Consider the following 21,563-nt stretch of genomic DNA (forward strand, 5'->3'; position numbering starts at 1 on the left):
TTTCAAAAATCAATTGGGAGCTTGTCTTGACGGAGACAAGAGAGAGCCTCCTGCGTTTCTCTTAATTTGGCCCTGGCCTCTGGAGCATCCTGGGAAAACAGCGTCCGGGGTCAGGGTGTTCCGTAACGATCCGGGCCCTCTTCCTGGAGAACCGTGCCCCACTGGGCGGACCGTCCGTCGTGCGGATCTAACCTTTCTCAGCAGCGTGAGCTGGCCCACCTGGGCCCGACCCCGGCACGCTGCCCCCATCGACCCACTCAGCCGAGCCAAGTAGAAACTGCTGCTGATGGACACATGCACACACACACACACACACACACACACACACACACACACACACACACACACACACATATACACACATACACACACACACACACATACTGTACACACACACACACACACACACACACACACACACACACACACACACACAAATACACACCTATGCACACATACCTATGCACACAGGCCTGGCTCCTCAGGCATACTCACACACACACACACACACACACACACACACACACATAGGCAAACAATAGACTGGTGCAATGCAGATCTCTCACACAGCAAGACAGATAGAGAAAGATTGAGAAAAAAACTGATACTGTAGACTGTAGAAAGAAAATAGCAACAGATTCCTATAAAAGAGGATGTCTGTGAACCTATAAAATAAATGAAAAGAAGAAAAATGACGTCATTGCCATAGAGCATTCTAAATTATAGATATAGGTCAATATTATTTAGAATGTTATATAAAATTACAAATTGATCAATTATTCTCATATAAGGAGCTATTCAGATTTAGCCTGACGTAGCCATACTCAAAATTCTATTCAGAATTTGAGTCTGGAAGCATTGGGATGTGATTATGGGGCATGTTTTAACCGACACAGGGGGTGAAATGCCTCTGCACACAATTGAATAAACCTAACCAATCAAAGAAACAAAATAGCTTACTGTGAAGGCGTGAATCCTGCTGAAAACAGTCAGAACATCATTCTTCTCGACTCATATGCTTTTCTGTTTTTTTTTTAAGTTACTGCACTGGCAATATCTTGTACAACAGACACTATAGTGACGTAAACGTGTAGTCTCTCTAGCGACAAGCTTTTCACTGTAAACAAATTATTGTAAACGAAGCGAGCTCAGGTCACGTCAATCTTTGCTCATCTGTCTATCATTGTATAAAGCCCGCCCGGACGATTCGATTGGTCTGCACAATTCTCAAGTTTTCATAGAGGCTTGTCAATGGTCCCTTTCAAGAGAGTTCGATTATCAGCATCATAGTTGGCCCCACAAGACTTATTTTTAACATTCCATATGTTATCTTAATGCAGAGGAAGTAGATTGGGGCCCAAATAGAATGTTCAAGCATTGTTTTTGTTTACCTTGTTGAAAGGGTCTATAGAACAAGAACAGACCGGTAGCCTGGAGATTGCAGACAATTTTTTTTCAACATGTCATCATCACTATTTACATTCATATTTATTCATTTAGCATACAATCAATAGCCTGGAGATTCCAGACCCTGGTAATCTAGAAAGGTTAAGGGTTTGGCCACGAATAATGTAATGGGCCAACTCGAGGGGTGGCACCAAGCGTGCATTTGAAAATCTCACTGCACTCAATTGGATAACACAATACGACCAAGGTTTACTGACTGATTCCGGACTTTGACGCAATTGGATAACACTACGACTGTCATCTGTTTAGCTTGCCTCTGGCCCGCCTATATCAGATACACCGATGTGATTGGCTCCCCATGGAGTGGCAAAAGTAACGTGCATCATTACTCACTGCCAGAGTGTCTCGCAGAGACAATTCAAATTGTGTTCTTGCGAGAACTTTTCCAGGGTAGCAGACCGGACTTCCTCAAATTTTGTGGTCAGGGCTAAGTTCGGCTTTTCAGGCTAATCCAGATTTGCACCCCTTACTTTTCTCCCATGTAGAATCTGTGTCATTATAGCCATAGGGCATCAACTCCTTTAATCTGTGCCATTACGTTTCCTAAGGGGGAAAAAAAACCATTCATACCAAACCCCCATGTATCAGAGGTAGAAGAGTAAGGTATAATCATTGCTATACACATATGACTACATGAGGTCAACATCACCCTCCCTCATTCTCGATGGCAGCTAAATCCGCTCCATGCAATAACGCTATTACTAATAATGCAGGAGACTACGGCCATTTCCAGCTCTGCTTGACCTTCCGGAGAGTTCCATTTTGAAGGTGCACTCCGTGGAACCATTAACTGTAGTGACTTTCCACTCTGCAGGTGTGTGTGTGTGTGTGTGTGTGTGTGTGTGTTTGAGTGAAAGCTATGAAGTCCCCTCCCCCCCGTAAAAAAGGCTCTTAGCTGCCCTCCAACATTTTCGCAAATTATGGCTACTGTGAAATGGCTTGACAGTCCAGCATAGCCAGGCGCTACGTGTTGCGCGGTGCCCATGTCGCGTTCGTGCGGAGAGTGCTGGCAGTGAATGGCGCTTGGCCTTTGAAATGTTGTGAAATGTTCTGTTGTGGTGGCGGCAGCAGCATCAGGCTGAATACATTGGTACAAAGTGTGCCTTCACTTACTCGCCCCCCAAACACACACACACACACACACACACACCTCCTCCTCCTTCTCCTCCCTGTACTCTGTATCCGTCATTGCCTTTGCAGATCCCCAAGGTACATTTCTTTTCACACACCTCGCCAAAGACCTTGATGGCTGGATGAAAGAATGATGAAAAAGGAAGAAAGAAAGAAAACAGAAAGAAAAGGAAGGAATGAAAGAAGAAAAAAAAAAAAAAAAACTTGCGGCCTACACTACTATGTGTCAACTTGAGCTTTGTGTGTGTACAGAACCTTTGCATTGGTTAGGTGTGCTATGGTGTGGTGAAGATTTTGGATGTTTAATGAGGATATATGCGGTTGTTTGACTGCACTGTAGTGTGTTGCAAATCATGTTGTGGTGATGCACACACACACACACACACACACACACACACACACACACACACACACACACACACACACACACATAAATGCATGCACGCACACAAAGACACACTCACACTCACACAAATGCACGCACACACACACACACACACACATACACACACCTGTTGTTTCAAAGGGGTCTACTCAAATAATCAGCAATCCAATTGGATGCTATTGTTAAGGCCATCGCCAGATATATTCATAGCATTCCATTCCAATTGCATCCATCTTGGAACACTCAGCTCATCAGAGCTAACGGCAGATGAGCGCAGCGTATAGCGCCTGAAAGCCAAAGCCCTACAGACAGATTGACAGCGCTGTTTGGTACTGCCTGGGCCCGGTCCAGAGGACCAGTTTTAGTACTGCCATCACATCTGCCGTAATCAGACGTCCTCACTCTCCTTCCCTCTCTCTCTCTCTCTCTCTCTCTCTCTCCATCTCTCTCTCCCTCCATCTCTCTCTCTCCCTCCATCTCTCTCTCTCTCTCTCTCTCTCTCTGTGTGCTGATGAGCACTGTGATGTGCGTGTGATGCCAGGACACTGATTACGGCTCATCACCCGGCAACGGGGCACTGTGCGTAGACTGCACCGCAATGTGGTGGGGTGCCAGGAAGCCCCCTCCTCCTTCTCACATGCACACACGAAGACACACACACACACACACACACCCACACACACACGCACCTTACACATGTATACTCTCTGTCTCTCACACACACACATTACCCGCCAAGTGTGTGTGTGTGTGTGTGTGTGTGTGTGTGATGACTACAACAGTGGCTAATTAAAAGGAAGTGAGTGTGTGTGATGACCACAACTGACTGAGCTGAACATGTCACATGAAAGGATGACGGAAGATCAGGCAAGAAAGGGAAGACTGGTATCAGAGGATATGGAACATGTGCCATGTTGAAGGCTTTCAATTATCCAGTGTTTGAATGTGTGTGTGTGTGTGTGTGTGTGTATGTGATGTATGATAGAATACATGTGCAAACTCTGTTGGCAATAATGTATATATGTAAATATGTGCATTTATGCATTTATGCAGTGTTATGCATTCCCATGTGTGTGTGTGTGTGTGTGTGCGTGCGCGTGCGCGTGCGTGTGTGTGTGTGTGCGTGTGTGTGTACATGTGTGTGCGTGCGTGTGTGTGCGTGTGCGTGTGTGTAAGCGCGCGTGTGTGTGTGTGCGTGCGTGCGACTGCTTGCATGTTGTCGGGGAGCCGACCACAGTGGAGGTGGACGCAGTGAATCGGGCTGATTTGAAGGCTGGCGTCCAGCGCCATGCAGCATGCAGCCCGCCGCCAAGGGCTAATCGCCAGCTCAGCGGCAATCACACTCGCTCCAGCTAGTTCCTACATACGCTTATTTTTAGATTAGTGTCGGAAGATGGATGGAGCGAACAACTGATGAAGAGAGAGGAAAAGAAAGAGAGAGTGAGAGAAAAAGAAAGACGCTGGAGATAGGACTATTAATGCTGTGTGTGTTTTGTGTTTGAAAATACAAAAACAGATCCTTCTTGTACTCGCAAGGAGAAACATGGATGGCAGAGCCTGAGAAATCTAATCGCTGTGCATTTCTCATCGCGCACTGAGAAAATTGATATTCGCCCACAAGTGGAGCAATGCATATTTCCACAAACAACTGTTGACAAGCACCAACGCTGGAGAAAACAGCCTTTGAGAGCTTTTTTCTCTGAATTAACCAACTTCCTCTCTAGTTCTTGCTTGGTGCAGTCTCGTTTGTATGTTATTTCATTATTTCAGGCAGCAGAAAATGTAAAAATATGCAAAGCTTTTTTGTTAGGTAATACTTTTCCTAAGCTGGCTTTCTCTCTTTTTTTCCAGGTTAATGTCAAAGCACTTGAAAGGTTTAGCCTTCAACGAGTGGCTTGTTTTCTGTGGTTTGTCATGTGTGCAGACAGATTCGCCCCCACCATCAGTCTCGCCTACACAGGGAAGTACAAAAAAAAAAAAATCGATAGCTCGAGATAAATTCAATACACTGAAAGTTAGGCAGAGCCACTGTCGCCATTCCTGTGTGTGGATGTGATCCTTCCAGCACTTTAGAGTTTGAAAGGAAGCCGGCTATTTGGGTCGATTTTAATAGGACATTGGGCTCCTCGGCCTGGATTGCACATGCCTCGTTGGCTCGTGTTAGCTTGTTGCCATCAGTGGAGAGGGAAAGTGTCTCGTCACTGGGACGTGTGGCGGTTTGTTGCTCGTGATTGTGCGGGGGAAACATTCACACACCTGAGGGCCGCAATCGTGCACAGCAGTCACATAAACACAGACAGTCCTCTGACACTCAGGATGGGATAGGAATCTATATAATTTTTTTCGTATTTCCCCCGCCATTTTCGTCCCTTTGATTTAGCACAAGATGCTGGCGAGCTTCCTGTCTCTCGGTTTTTAAAGGCCGGCCCCCTCTCGCCCTCATTATAAGCACACCAAGCAGCAGCATTAGAGGATGGGCCTCCATCTTCATTGACAAGGGTTGAAGGAGTGAGAGAACAAGCAGAGCAACGCATAGACGTCCACTCTGGTGACAAGTGGACGAGGGTTTGGTGGTGGAGTCCAGGTTAGAAGAAAGAACCCAGGTCGACCTCACCTCATGTTTTGGAACCTCCACCCAAACAAATCAATAACAACAACAACCACAACATTTGTATCCATCATGTGGCTGTGTCATGGCGGCCCAGTGCTAGTGCTGTTACTGCTGCTGCTGCTGCTGCTGCTGCTGCTGCTGTTGCTGTTCCCCTCGCGCCGCTCTGACAGGCTCTAATGAAGCCAGCGGAGCCAAATCGCTGAGGGCCACACTGGCCTTACAGAGCTGCCAGGCAAGAGCGTGCGACTAATGAGAGGCTCGGCTCCCTCACACTTTAGTCTAAACGTGGAGCTAGTATCACATTAAATCACCAACACTGGAACACGCGTCACACACACACACATACTGTACATACACACACACACACACACACCACATACAGTACATACATACACACATACACACGACATGCATATATACAGACACACACGCACAGACACAAAACATACATACATACACACACACATACTGTACACATTCCTTTATCTACCCAACCCCCACCAAAAAAAATTAATAATTCATTCAATCGTTCATTGTAGCGGTCAAAGACGTTTCAAACAACCGGTGTTCATCTGTAGCCATCTTGCAATGTTTACTGACTGATTCAGTCGCAGTGCTGTCGTCATCTGTTTAGGCCTCTGGCCCGCCTACAGTATATCAGATACACCGGTGCAGCTCGGCTTCAACGGCATGGGTAATGAGCATCATTACTGATTGCCAGAGTGAAACGCTGAGCAAATTCAAATTGTGCTCTCGCGAGAACTCTGGGTTTCCAGGGTAGTCTATGGAAGAAAATTGCCTGAAATTTGAAATCACCATCTTTCACCATAAACAATTCCATTAAAAAAGGTTGTCTCTGCTCGCCGTAATAAGGGTTGGTGTGTGTGTGTGTGTGTGTTTTATGCCTGATAAACTATGTGCCATGTGTTCACGACAGGTCGGTCATTACAGTTGTCAGCTGTGTTGATGTAATGGAGCTTAGTGATTTTAAGCCGCAATGTATGGACCTAATTTGTGGAACAGTCCAGGGAGGACGACGGGGGTTGGCTGGTGCACCTGATCATTAAGTTTGATTTCAGGTTCAGCTACAGCATCGTTACGAGGTTCACTTGCGCTGTGAAGCTAGATTTGGCAGCTTTAGGAGACCAAATGTAGAAGATTAACCGAAGGTCCATGGAAGTGTTCTGGACCAGTCAGAACAATGTTGTAAAATATTAAGAAATGTCCCCTATTTGTATCCCAATTTAGCCACAGCTTCTTATTGTTTTGTGTCTTCAAAACTGTTGGTATATTCCGGAACATTTAAGATTCCATACTTTAATTGCCATACAACAGAAGTTATTGGGAATTTGCTGCTGTGTGCTCTACAATACAACAGACAAGACGACACCAAACAGAAATAGGAAGCACATACTCATCCCATTCCAATATGCAGGGTTTCCACTGAAAACTGCATGTTTTGTTTATCTCGGTGGCACTGCCTCCGTAACAATCTATCAAAATATCAGCAGCAGATGCAGGAAGTTGTTTTCTGTTTTTTTGTTGTTGTTGTTTTTGTTTTTTTGGCCTTCTCCAGTCAGTTTGGAAATTCGAAACTTTGGAAGCAGCTTGTTTTTGCTGCACTGCGAGAGCTCTGGAGGGGGGCTTCTTGGCAGCCGCTGGGCTGCACTGTTTTATCTCCTACGCCAGTGTCATCCCCGCCTCTTAGCCGGGATATTAGTAACCTCAGAGTCCAGTTTCACCGCACACAAGCCACAGAGAGCGAGAGAGGGCCCACCCACCTCTAAATGACCAAGGGGAGGGGAGGGGGGGCGAGGATGAGGGACCATCCGTTAGTCTGCTCGTCAGGATCGATCCTTCTCTGACTCTCATTTGTCTAAGGCTCCCTTATACACCTGGATGGATGTTATTGGCCTTTTGAACTGTTAGTTGTGTAACACGATCAAGCTATTAGGAGGAATTTGTACGCTAAGTGATTTGATTAAATTACATTATCACTTATGAAAGAGAGACAAAGGGAGAGAGAGAGGGAAAGAGAGAGAAAGAGAGACAGCCTTGTTTCTTGATTCAGTGAATGAATTGGGCTCTTAAATGGTAAGTGAATCTCAAGTAGTCTGCTCACTTGCATCCCTTTGATATGCAAAACGGTCCATAGACTTACACTCTCCGCGACCGTCAGGAGTTATATATATATACCGGAGTTCGGCATTTATCAAGTGGGAACGTTTCCAGCGCTTGGACGATGAAAGCCGAGTCGAGGGTAAATCACCGATCCAACCCTCCCCCTCAGGTCATGCCTGGTGAGGCGGGCAGGTGCCAAATCGGCATGTCGAAATACATCTAGTAATGACCGTTCAGCCACGCGAACATATCAGCTGCTGGCCAAGTACAGAGTGCGTGTGTGCGTGTGTGCATGTGTGCTTGTGTGCGTGTGTGTGTGTGTGTGTGTGTGTGTGTGTGTGTGTGTGTGTGTGTGTGTGTGTGTGTGTGTGTCTGTGTGTGTGTGTGTGTGTGTGTGTGTGTGTGTGTGTGTGCGTGTGTGTGTGTATGTGTGTGTATTCTCCTTCAGAGAAGTAGCTAAGCGAGGCCTCAAAGTTTGATCGTGTCTGTGCCAGGGGGTGCATAAACACCTACTTGACAGGAGGAAAGGACTCTCGCCAAGTTTCTGATTCATTTCCACACAGATCCAACCCGAGGAGCCAATTTTGTAAGTCACATTCTCATAAGATACCAAACTAGGATGAGGAGACAGACGCCAGCTATTCTCTTCCCGCTAATTTTCTCTTCAGCCTCGTCAGATGGCTTGTCTCTTTTGACAAACTCTGTGCAAAGTTGGAAAGGGACTGTTGCAGAGAGGAAGTTTGAGGTCAGGAGCTGATAAGAAAAAGAAAAAAGAAACAGTGACCAGATGAATAAAAAACAAAATCTTTCACTCCTGATGCTGTAAATGATAAGAGTCATCAAATCATAATTGGATTTCTCATGAAAAAAAAAATGAGCAGAGCAATATGATGGCAACAACCAGATCATAGGGTGACTGATATATCATATATGCTCCTGATGATAATGTATACTTAATGCACTGCAAATATTTAATGTAAATAGCTTTGGATGAAATCATCTGATTAATGAATGCAAGACTGTATGAATTAATCTTTATTTTTGACTTTTTTCACTCAAGTATTTCCTCACATAATGTACTGTATCATCACAGCTTGAGAATAATCAGAGTGAAAGGGAAAATGAATGAAATACATAGCAGCACTAACCCATCTGTCAGCGATGTGTTTTGATTAGATGGCTCGGATTAATGAGACTAAACTGGTGCCAAACCGATGAATGAACCAGATTTTCATTCGTCGTAGGGGCAGAATTCCCAGTCTCTGTTGCTGTTGGACGTTTATGAGGTGCTGTGATTCATATAATTATGAGGGCCAAAGCGTGCGCGAGTGGAGGGCACTGAGGCACTCGATAGCCCCATTAGCTAGCCTCTCTGTCCACTGCAAGTGCTTTGAAACAAGCCCTCGAGTCACAAAGTCACAAGCCAAGTCCCCTAAGGGCAGCTTTCAGTTTGCTCAGGTGTGTGAACAAGCTTAGTGTCTCCTGCTTCAGATGTTCTTGATCATGCCTGGAATGAATTGGAAGATTCCGGATCCCCCCAGAAACTATCGGTGACCCTCCTCTGTAAAGGTCTATTGAGTTACAGTGGTGATATATTGGCACATTTCCTCCCCTTTCTTTTAATTAAAATTTGATGGAATGCCCCTTAATTGACATCATTCCCGGGCCCATGCTTGAGCTCGGCTGAGCTTGGAGATTACGCCCACGGAAAAATGAAGGGAAAAAAGGAGAAATGGGGAGCGCTAAGCAGAGGAGTGCAGTGTGTAACCATGCCCTAAGCTGCGGATAATGGTGACAAGCCTTCCTGTCTTTTCTAATTAACACCTGCGTGTGCCGTCTGTAAGCTGGGCGGGGGATGTACGGGCAAGCTAAGGCGCCAAACCGAGAGAAATCTTTTTTTTTTTTTTTTTTTTTTAATTTGCATCCAACTACCCTGTGACAGATCATTGGTCATCGCTTGGTGTCACAGGGCTTGCTCCAGCGCTCCACCCAGAATCCCACCTTCCCTTAATACTTACTGGTGGGTGCAGCTGGCTGAGAATATCCTGTGGAAGCGCCCGTCCTGTCTCCAGCAGACTGTATTAAGAATAGCGCGGACAGATGCGGTGACACGACCAAACACATGCTGCTGTACGGACGGCTATTATTATTATCTCTTTCTGTGTCACTCTACTGATCCCCCTCTCACTCTGCCTGCCTTCCCTCCATCCTCACAGCTCACACACTTCCTCCCTCTCTTTTCTCCTGACATTCACTTCTGGCACGTCTCTTCTCTTACCCTTTCGATGACTTCTTATCCTTCCGCCATCTTGACGTGGCAGGGGCTCAGTACTGCGGCGCTCCCGGGTGACGAACGGGAGAATCTGCAGGACATTTTAGTCGTGCGCCGCACCCTCTCTTAAAATATGTGTGTTTGTAATTACTCGCTTCCTTTGATCTCCCAGATCTACATAACACCCCCCCCCCACCCCACCCCATTTTTATCTTGAAATATCCACTTGGAGCGCAGAGTAAGTGGGAGGCAGCAGAAGAGGGCGCAGTGCATTTAGCATTATCGGCAGGGGGAAAGAAAGAAAGAGGGAAAGAGAAGGAATGAGAGAGGGAGAGGGAGAGAAAGAGAGAGGGAGAGGGAGAGAAAGAGAGAGGGAGAGGGAGAGGGAGAGGGAGAGAAAGAGAGAGGGAGCCATCTGTAAGGTTCGAGCTGCCTGGGGAGGTTGTGTAGCTTACACCTCCGACGATGCAGCAATTCTATCTCTCTCCTCCCACCCCCTCTGTCTCTCTCTCTTTCTCTCTCTTTCTCTCATTCCCCCTCTCTCTTTGCACTCCTTCTGCTGGCCGCGCCAATGCATTATTTATAGCTCTGACACCTGAGCCGGCTTTCAGGCGCCGGCGACAGGTAGAGCCAAGAAGTGTGAATCGAGCATCTGAGAGTTCGGGACTTAGGGTTTATATATGCACACACACACACACACACACAAAACACACACACACACACACACACACACACACACACACACACACACACACACACATGTATGCACACACTTCCAGATACACTCAAACTGTCACGCAGTAACTCAAACCAATACTGGTATAGCTGCGGGGGAAAATTAGTCTTTTTTTCTCCTCTTCGTCGTGATTACCTTGAGAGCCGCCTGCATCAATGCAGCACTAACAGTAGGTGTTCCTAGAATCATAGTGTTCCTGAAATCGCCAAGGCTACAGTCAAGTATTGTTAAGAGTTCACATCTCTAGCAACAAACTTTGGTACAGGTCTCACAGGGACCTCTGACTAATTCACCTGCCTCTTCTCTCTCTCCCTCTCTTGCTCTGTCTCTCTCTCTCTTTCTTTCTCTCTTTATCTATCCTTCCTTCCAGGGACTGCTGGGACTCCCGTGGTGTTCAATGAGAATGGCGACGCGCCAGGACGCTACGACATCTTCCAGTACCAGATGAACAACAAGTCCGCCGCCGAGTACAAAGTCATCGGCCACTGGTCCAACAAGCTGCACTTGAACGTAAGGCCAAGAGCCAGAATTATAGAAAGAGAAAAAAACACCCCCAAATTCCCACCCCTCATTTATTCCTCGTCATACGAATTATTATAGGCTCCCAGAGGCCTTGCCTTGCTGTACAGTGAATGCAGGTGAATATTTTGCCGGCGTTAGGATTTTTTCGCACCGAGGATATCCACCTTTCTGGCAATTACGCTGATGGGAAAAACAGTACACAGAGGGCTTCATTAGCTGGCAGGATGAAAGATGAGGAGACTAATAGGAGCTTAATGCTTTTATGCCTGACTGAAAAACAAAAACTAATGGATTCCTAAATGAGCAAAATTTCCATGGCCAAAATACTCAGTGTAGAGGAAACGAGTGAGGGGGAGAGAGAGAGAGAGAGCGAGGAAGATGGAAAGAGAAGTGAGGGAGATGGAAGGATAGAGAGAAAAAGAGAGAGTGTGAAAGAAATGGCATGTTTGCATTTTGCAGGAGAAAGAATGACAAATCAAACAAATTAAAAGCTGGTGGTGTGTGTGTGTGTTTGTGTGTGTGTGTGTGTGTGTGTGTGTGAGAGAGAATGTGTGTGTGTGAGAGAGAGTGTGTGTGTGTGAGAGGGTGGGCAGGGAAGAGAAGTTTGTCCATTAGTAGTGACATTGTTTTTTTTTGACGTTGACGTTGTTTTTTTCCAGGAAAGCACTAGAGAGAAAATAGCAAGCTGTGTTGTTGCTCCCCAACGGTCATTGCACAGGTGTGTAGTAAGAGTGAAAAAGCAGGCAATCAGCTGGCCTCCGGATGTTCTCCAAGAAGTTCCGTCTAGAAGTCTAGTGCTCCAGTTCCTCCTAATTCCCTCGGCGTGCACTAAACTCTTTACAGTTTCAAATTCTTTTACACGCGCGGAAAATGTCAGCCATGTGTTTTGGCAGTGGTCGTGTGGTTTGCGCGTCTGTTCGTTCAGCGTGGGGGGAAAGGGAGGGGAGTGCAACAGCGTTAGCCTTGGCACAGTCCCTCAGAGACTCCAGCTTGCGTTGTTTCCCACCCCTCTCGCCTGTTTGGTCGTATTAGAAGTGTTTGTGTGGGATGAGGAGCGACACAAATAAAGACTAATTAATTACGCATGGTCATCTAATGGTTTTTTCCCCTCTCTTGTCTCCAGAACATGGCTCAGAAATGAAAAAAGAGGACAAAACAAATACATCCATTCCCCTGAGGATTACTTTGGGATTGGGCCCTACATTCATTTGCTTATTTGCAGATAATGTTTAATTTGCATTAGACTAGCTGTTCATTTGGAAGTTTCCAGTAATTAAACCAGAACTGTCCAGCCTCCTAATGTTGTCTGGATTTTCCTCATACTTTCACACAGACAGCTCTTTTCACAACAGGCCGAAGTGAGATCAGTGTTGTGGGTGGATCTGGCAGTGTAATCAATTACAATTTACTCATCTATCTTGTTTTAATGCCGTCTTATCAACAAATATAGTCTCCCGCCTCTTCCTGGCACAATGCCTGTCAAAATCATAATTTCATCAGGAAAAAAGTTTTTTAATTTGTTTATTCCATATTAGATTGCTTTTCTAGGACAGGAGAATGCATCTCCAACATCGGTCATTACGTAAAAACTCAATTGCGTTATCACGCACATAGCACGGCTGCCCTATTTGTGTCAAATACGATTATGTCCCACAGTCTGCCGTCAAGTTTGAGACATGCCTGCGAGTGCTTGAGCCAGTAGCTTACAATGCTGGCTTGGCTGAATGCTTGAAAAGATATCCTTAAGCTGGTCTCGGTAACAGCTTCCCATTTTCACTGCTAGTCTATGAAGGCCTGGTGAGGGCCGTTTGTCACTAGTAATTGTACTTCGAGAGTGGACGTGCCATTCCCTCTGGCTTAGACTGTGTAGTGGGAAAGTATTGTTTTTCCTTTTTCACAGCTGTTCCTGACAGGCCTGTTCATCTCCTTCTCTCCCTGTTTCTTCACTCTACCTTTCAGTCTTTCCCAAAATGTCTATAGTTTTCTCTTTCGCTTGATCTTGCAACTGCATCCATTTTTGCTTACCTTTCCTGTTGCTCTGGTTTCTCTTTCCCCCTCTCTCTCTCTCTCTCTCTCTCTCTCTCTCTCTCTCTCTCTCTCTGTCTGTCTCTCTCTGTCTGTCTATGTTGTGTCTCCATGTCCAGGTGAGCGCCATGCACTGGCGGACGCGGGACCCCCTGTTGCCGCTGTCCATCTGCAGTGCCCCGTGCCGCACGGGCGAGCGCAAGAAGATTGTGAAGGGCGTGCCGTGCTGCTGGCACTGCGAGCGCTGCGAGGGCTACCACTTCCAGGCCAGCGAGCTGACATGCGAGCTGTGCCCCTACGAGCAGCGACCGGACGCCAACCGCACGGGCTGCCAGCCCATCCCCATCATCAAGCTGGAGTGGTACTCGCCCTGGGCCGTGGTGCCCGTTTTCGTCTCCGTCCTGGGCATCCTGGCCACCACCTTCGTCATCGTCACCTTCGTCCGCTACAACGACACGCCCATTGTGCGCGCCTCGGGCCGCGAGTTGAGCTACGTGCTGCTGACGGGCATCTTCCTGTGCTACGCCATCACCTTCCTGATGATCGCCGCGCCCGACGTGGCCGTGTGCTCGTTCCGACGCATCTTCCTCGGCCTGGGCATGTGCTTCAGCTATGCGGCGCTGCTGACCAAGACCAACCGCATCCACCGCATCTTCGAGCAGGGCAAGATGTCGGTGACGGCGCCGCGCTTCATCAGCCCCGCGTCGCAGCTCGTCATCACCTTTAGCCTCATCTCCGTGCAGCTCCTGGGCGTGCTGGTGTGGTTTGCCCGCGACCCGCCGCACATCGTGGTGGACTTCGACGAGCAGCGCACACAGGACCCGTTCAAAGCCCGCGGCGTGCTCAAGTGCGACATCTCGGACCTGTCCCTCATCTGCTCACTGGGCTACAGCATCCTCTTAATGGTCACATGCACTGTTTACGCCATCAAGACGCGGGGCGTGCCCGAGACCTTCAACGAGGCCAAGCCCATTGGATTTACTATGTACACTACCTGCATCATTTGGCTAGCTTTTATACCCATCTTCTTCGGAACGGCACAGTCAGCAGAACGGGTAAGCCGCCCACCCCCACACAAACACCCCCCAAAAATGTTTTGCTCGATGTTCGACCGTAAAAGTTTATGATTGACTCAGAGTAGCGTATGATTGTTTTTGGATCAGTAGGCTTTATGGTCGGGTCCAAAAATCTGGACGGAGAGCAGAAACAATCATTTCCAGGAGGCAGCCAAAAAATGCTCTCAACTGATTTGGCTGTTCATCAGTTTGCCAACAGCATTGCAAAGAGACAAATTTGTATTGTATCAGGGATTAGGATATTTTCAAAGGATCATTTCAAGTCATTTTGGCAACAGCTGGGTAGCTGTTAGCATATGGGAGTAATAGCTTAGCACACATACATAGCTAGGAAGATTTGGACTCGGAACAATACAGTTGAGAGAAATAAGCAAACTGTTTGCTGCTTACTACTCACTCACATAAGTCCTTGGTCCCTTACACAGAGAAAACAACTTGAGTTGTGTTGTGTTGTGTTGTATTGTGAGAAAAATAAGCAAACTGTTTGCTTACTTGAGTCCTTGGTCCCTTACACAGAGAAAACAACTTGTGTTGTGTTGTGTTGTGTTGTATTGTGAGAAAAATAAGCAAACTGTTTGCTTACTACTCACTCACATAAGTCTTTGGTCCCTTACACAGAGAAAACAACTTGTGTTGTGTTGTGTTGTGTTGTATTGTGAGTCCCATGCAAATCACCCTGGTTTCACTTACAACTCAGCTTCCTAATGCCCACATAAAACTACTCAAAGTATGGTATTTCCTCTGACTAACAGTATAAAAGGTGGTTGTGACTCCTTAATTATTCAACATGCATCAACAGATGCTGAATAATGTAACCTGTGGTTTTAATCTGCTATGGTATGTCGTAGTTAAGACACTGGATACTTTATAGTAGTCAGTGGATGCAAGAGCTTCTAAAATGGACAATGGTTGTGATTGTTAAGGCAAGGTAGCCTGGAGAAGTGTCTGTCAGGAGTAAAGCACAATGTCCGTTATAGGCCATTAGACTTGTTTAGCCCAGCGGTGTGAGTGGGGATTCTGCGTTTCACAGTGTGAATGGAATGGCTTTGCTGCGCGTAGCCCTATATGTGAAGCCTCAGCCTATAGGGAATACGTTTGCGGACGCTGAATGAGGTTGTTTTGGAGACTACAGACGCTGGGTGCCGGGCAGACAACAGAGCAACGTAATGAGCTGTCTTGTTTGATTCCTCTTTCTCTCTCTCTCTCTCACTCACACCTTCACCCTCCTCCTCCTCGGCCCCCTCACTACCCCTCACTACCCCTCACTACCCCCACACCTCTCACTGCATTCTTAAGATGAGACCTCATTAAGCCAGCCAACTGGGCTGACATCATTAGCCATCTTCAGGAGGACCAGACCACACAGACACCACCTTTTCACAGGCAAGAAAAAAAGAGAGAGAGATGAGAGAGAAAGAGAGAGAGAGAGAGAGAGAGAGAGAAAGAGAGGGTGAGAGAGAAATGGAGACACATATGGATATACCAATTACGCAGTGAGCAAACACCACACAGTGTTTTCAGTCACCGTGAGGAATGATTGGAAGTCTCTTGGAACAGCGTGGTGTTGTTCTCAGTCATTACGGCCCGTAATGAGAAAATCGCTGCATGAATTATTTCATGACAACATAACACTGACACCAGGAGAGAGGGAAGAAGACTAGTGTAAAAGCAAGTCATCAGCTGATTCACTTTCAAATCGTCGGTGTGATTCAATGGCTATATCGCAGTGACTGTGATAGGTGCTTATCGGCGAGGTAACTTGTCTAAATGTGCAAGCCTATTTAGGAGACTGACACTAACGCATGTAAACAAAGAAATTAATTCAAATCAAAACCCCGGCTGTAAATGTAGTTGTGACTGTATGCCTCTGTGTGTGTGTGTGTGTGTGTGTGTGTGTGTGTGTGTGTGTGTGTGTGTGTGTGTGTGTGAGAGAGAGAGTGTGTGTGTGTGAGAGAGAGAGATGGAGAGAGAAAGAGAGAGAGAGAGAGAGAGGTCTTTTGGGGACCTCTGCTTTGCATACCAAATGAGAAGTCGACTTTGTTCTCGTTGGAGACTGAGAGTGGCCCCACTGCTCTGAAACATGATGTCAGATGATTGCAAAAGAGCTCACTCAAGCAAATCTACATACTGCAAAAAGCATAAAAAGAAAAAAAGAAAGCTTTCAGCTTGGAGTTCTCCTCACACAGATCACACACTCATCTACTTGGCAGATCCCTACGGAATCTCACGGCCCTAATCTCAGCGTTGGCAAAGCAAAGCTTCTGATTTTGCCAAAGTTGGTTGTACGTGCCGTTCTTATCCCGGCACTCTGTTCTTAGCATGGATGCTGTGTGAGAGAGGCCTCGATTGATGTGAGGGAGAGACTGCAGCTGCAACAGGGATCCAAAACCTCCGCCTACCTGCCTGTCTGACGTGTGCTCCTCCACCCTGTTATGTGCGCTTTGACACGTTCGATCCGACTAAGCTCTTTGGAATGTTAATGGGCCGATATAAGAGCTTGAATATTGAGTGTGTGTGTGTGTGTGTGTGTGTGTGTGTGTGTGTGTGTGTGTGTGTGTGTGCTTGTACAGTATGTGTGTGTGTGTGTGTGTGTGTGTGTGTGTGTGTGTGTGCTTGTACAGTGTGTGTGTGTGTGTGTGTGTGTGTGTGTGTGTGTGTGCTTGTACAGTATGTGTGTCTGTGTGTGTGTGTGTGTGTGTGTGCTTGTACAGTATGTGTGTGTGTGTGTGTGTGTGTGTGTGTGTGTGTGTGTGTGTGTGTGTGTGTGTGTGTGTGTGTGGGGTCCATGGGAGGTCAATGACACCATAAGGTGGCCGTCCAGCCGGTCAAGATGACCATGCTGGGTGTTAGATCAGCCCCCGGACAAAAAGAAAGAAAAAAAAACATTCCACCCACAGCTTGTTTCCCTCCTTCTCTCCTTTCATACGGTCTGAGTCAGACGGACGTCCCACTCGCTCAACAAATTACACACGTGGCCTGACTTTGCAGGTTTCTCTAAGATGAATGGGACTGCAGGTCTGGTTTCTCCAACACTGTGGAGTGAACACCTGCTCAGGGTTTTACTCCACCACCCACCACCCCCACCTCCACCCCCCCTACCCCGGCACCTCAACCTCACAGTGGTAGCGATCAGAAACAGTCCGTTTGCAAATAAGTCTTTTCCCCGGAGGTGCTCTGGAGGGGATTGTTAATGTAAAACAGGTAAGAGGGGGAACAAGGCGGCCGCTTTGTTACTCAGTCACTCTGCATAATTGTAAATGATACGGCTTTGAAGGCAGCTCTCGGCATGGCACCGTAGGTTAGGTGAAAATGGTGGTTTCAGACACGGGGTAATTATGAGCATGCTGGGGGAGGTCTGTGTTGGAGGGAGAGAGAGAGAGAGAGACTTTGTGATTTAATGCCTGAGAGACATACAGTAGTGGGCCTACATCACCATTTTGTCCTTGCGGACCTTTTTCGGCACCCCACACCCCACTTCAGTCGATGGTACCTCTCCAGCTCATCTTCCCCTGGACTTCCAGTCCTGACATTTCTTTCATTCTCTCTCTCTGACCCTGTTCTGTCTCTGCATATTTTGGTATTCACCATTTTCAGTTGGTCTCTTCATTACGCTCTGTCTCCTGTCTTCCGCTCCTTTGATGCCGACTCTTCACCTCATAGTTCTCTGTCTCTCTCCTTTCTCTTCCCCATCACTCACTTTTCGCTCATTTCTGTCTTCACTCTTTTCTCTCTCTCTCTCTCTCTTTCTCTCCCTCTCGCTCTCTAATTTCTCCATCTCTCAATTTCAATTCAGTTCAATTCAAGTGAGCATTCAATTAGTATGATACATATTTTTGCATTGCCAAAGCACAACGTTTGAACATAAGGTTTACATAGAGACTGCTTGGAGTACAATATATGGCACATTGGTATGTATCCATATGTATCCATCTCTCCCTCTCTCTCTCTCTCTCTCTCTCTTCTCCTTCCTCCCTCTTTATCCGTCGCTCCCACGCTCCTCTTCCTCTCTGTCCCTCACGTGAGTGCAGCTGGTGGCGGTCGTGACCCGGCTGCCCCCCCCCCCCCCCCACACACACACACCCCTGTGGAGTGCTCGATTACGCTCCACACGAGCGAGAGGTGCGGCCACTCTTCTCCCCACGCATCCCTGCCCCTCCTCCCCTGAGCCCGCCCTTCAATATTATCCATCATCCCAGCTGATGGATTCACAGCAGGTGCTTTTGCCGGTGGGGAGAGTGACCGCCCAGATCCTTAGCCGTCCACGAGGCGCCATTAACCTTGGGTAATCTGTAGCCATGGCGTTGGTGGCGGCGGTGGCGACTGCCTCTGATGCTGATGCTGCTGCTCATCCCGATGCCTTTGCCTTTGAGACTTGTAAAGGAGGCATCCTGGAAATGGCAGTTTGGAGGTCGATGCGGAGCGGTGGGGTCACTGGAGGCAGGGCCAAGTGGACACATCAGACACTTCCCTAAATACACGAGGGCGCCATTCACTACCAGCATTAAAGGCCAGGCCCCCCTTCTCCATTCTCTCCCTGGGAAGAAAAAAACAATTTTAAGGATGCGATACAGAAGCACGAAAAAGCTCAGTGCAGCATGTAAAACACACACACACACACACACACACACACACACACACACACACACACACACAGGCGATATGAGGTCTCAGCTGTGCCAGCGTCTGTTTAGATATCATTAGTGTATTTTGTCTTCAGCTATAGTTCACACAGAGGCACAGGCTCGCACATAGAGAAAGATGTTCACACACTACACACACTCACACACACTCATGCACATGCACACAATCTCTCTCTCTCTCTCTCTTATACACACAATCACAAACAGAAACAGACACACACACACACACACACACACACACACACACACACACACACACACACACAAATCAATTTCAATTCATACAGAAATAAATATCTGCCCATGGAAAAAAAACAACGACATATGGATGTATTGGACGCTGCAAATAGTTATTTAAACACACTGGCTCACTCAATGCAGACTGCTCATTCACACACAGCACAGCAGATGGCCCAGTGTCAGTCTGAATCAGTTAGCCCTCCTCCCTGGTGCCCATGCCACTGCTGTCAGTCTCCTCACTCCTTTTCATCTGCATTCATGCCATGTAGGATGTGACCCATCAGTCATCAGATGGAGCCAGTGTGTGGCACTTAAATCACAGGGCCTCAAATGATTGGAATTTGATGCCAAGGCATTCATCTCTGCTGTAAGATGCACAATGGGGAATAAATAATTTCCTGTCACCTCTGCATTAAGACGTTTTCAAAAACACGTTTTTTTTTCTCTATTCAGATTTTTTTTTTTTTTTTTTTTAGCATTTGTGTGCATCTTTTTTCGCATAGTATACATATTTTTGACAGATAGCAGGCAAAGGCAACATTGTGCGACTTGGGATGATAAAATGTGCCATTGAAAAGCTCTCCACGGAGCTTTGCACAAAAAAGCATACGTTTGCCGTGGGAACGATGGTGCTATGACAACGGCATTCAATGACAAGCAGAAATCAAGTGAAGGCGGCGAGCAAATGTGTGGGTTCTGCTTTTCCTCCCTTTTCATTCGCATTTGCAATTCATGCCGTTCGGCTAGAAAGAAACTCAAAAGTGGAGCATCCATGTGTGTGTTTCTCTCTGTGTGTGTGTATGTGAGTGTGTGTCTTCATGTTGTGCAATGCAGAATGGGTATCATCCCTGCCTTTAGTAGAAAAGAATCTCATGTTCTGACTGTCAAAACTCGTTTCCAGGGTGTGCACTGTGTGCTCGAGCGTTTAATGTTTGTCAGCAGCAAGCGCAAAGCGAAGGTGACGTTTGCGCTCACTCTCATGTTGTGCCAAATGTCGTCGCCCCCCCGTTAAAAACACTTGCCCGCACACAGCAGTTGGTCCCCCCACATACCTGCAAGCACCTGAGGAATACCCTCTGCTGCCACAGCGCAGCACCTGCTGACACAAACATGTGAACTGCTACACAGGTTGGTCTCCAACTTTGTGAGTGAGTATGTGTGAGTGAGTGTGTGTGTGTGTGTGTGTGTGTGTGTGTGTGTGTGTGTGTGTGTGTGCATGTGTGTGTGTGTGTGCATGTGTGTGCATGCGTGTGTGCAGCATGTGATAGCATGATGTGCTTAATTTTAGAAAGCCATTGGCTGGTGATATTCCCTGCCGCTATTCCTTTGAAGTGCACCTGAGGGTGATTTTGTGGCTAATTGCTCAGTTGATGTTGCCTGTTTAACAGCCCTCCCTCTAAGAAGGCAGGCAGATGGGTTCCTGTGTAACGCGCTTGGATAGAAACCACAGCGCAACAGTGCTGATAAGGGGTGCTCTGACTCCTACTGGCTTTTGTCCATTCAGATCAAAGGTGCACTCACATTCTTTGAACTGACACAAACACAAACAGAGGCAAACATGTTTTCTTTGAACTGCATTCAAATGTTTCTGTGTAAACATCGCAATTTGAATGGTGACCCAGTGTCAATATTTGTTTGTGGAGAACTATCTCTTTAGATCGTTTGCGAGTGTTCCCAAACATTTGTGGCGATTTCATATGTTTACTTTGGTATGAGCACACTCCGAGGTCAAGAGCATTTAGTAATGCGGCTTATGCACGGAAAGCTCTTTAGACAGCGCATATATATTTCCAGTAGAGTGTCAGCTGTGTTGCAAAGGCATCTCCTGTTATACTCTGCTCCTTTTGTGTTCACTCAGACACTGAACATCTTGTTTATGCCCAACAGGGCAAGTCTTTATTCAACTTTGCATACATTCCTTCAGCATCTTACCATACTCATTCACCAGGTGCAACATCCAACCGGGTCCATGTAAACAGGTACACTTAAACAATAGCCACTACAACAGCTGGCAGGTCCACCGGAACTATATCAGCTGGCTGAAGAGCAAAATGAACGTCTTTAAGTATAAGTATATATACTCTTTTGATCCCGTGAGGGAAATTTGGTCTCTGCTTTTATCCCAATCCGTGAATTAATGAAACACACACAGTGAGGTGACGCAAACACTAACTTGGAGCAATGAGCTGCCTGCTACAGCGGCGCTCGTGGAGCAGTGGGGGGTTAGGTGCCTTGCTCAAGGGCACTTCAGCCGTGGATGTGGGCATGGGAGAGCAGTGCTCAACCACTTCCCCCGTCTACATTTTTCCTACTGCCTCGGGGATCGAACCGGCAACC

General features: G+C 46.9%; 1 protein-coding gene across 4 annotated transcripts in view; it reads left to right on the forward strand.

Annotated features, from left to right (window-relative positions):
- The window catches only part of grm8a (glutamate receptor, metabotropic 8a), a 166,640-nt gene that overhangs the window by 132,792 nt on the left and 12,285 nt on the right, over positions 1 to 21,563 (forward strand). For 3 of the 4 annotated variants that reach the window (XM_048267684.1, XM_048267683.1, XM_048267685.1), the window contains 2 exons: positions 11,094 to 11,233; positions 13,390 to 14,325. In XM_048267684.1, coding sequence (XP_048123641.1) covers positions 11,094 to 11,233; positions 13,390 to 14,325 — 1,076 coding nt within the window. Of the gene's footprint in view, positions 1 to 11,093; positions 11,234 to 13,204; positions 13,341 to 13,389; positions 14,326 to 21,563 lie in introns of those variants that run through there. The other variant, XM_048267686.1, reaches the window with a different exon arrangement.

The sequence above is a fragment of the Alosa alosa genome, chromosome 17 (assembly GCF_017589495.1).
Source record: "Alosa alosa isolate M-15738 ecotype Scorff River chromosome 17, AALO_Geno_1.1, whole genome shotgun sequence".
In the NCBI taxonomy this organism is placed as follows: Eukaryota; Metazoa; Chordata; class Actinopteri; order Clupeiformes; family Clupeidae; genus Alosa; species Alosa alosa.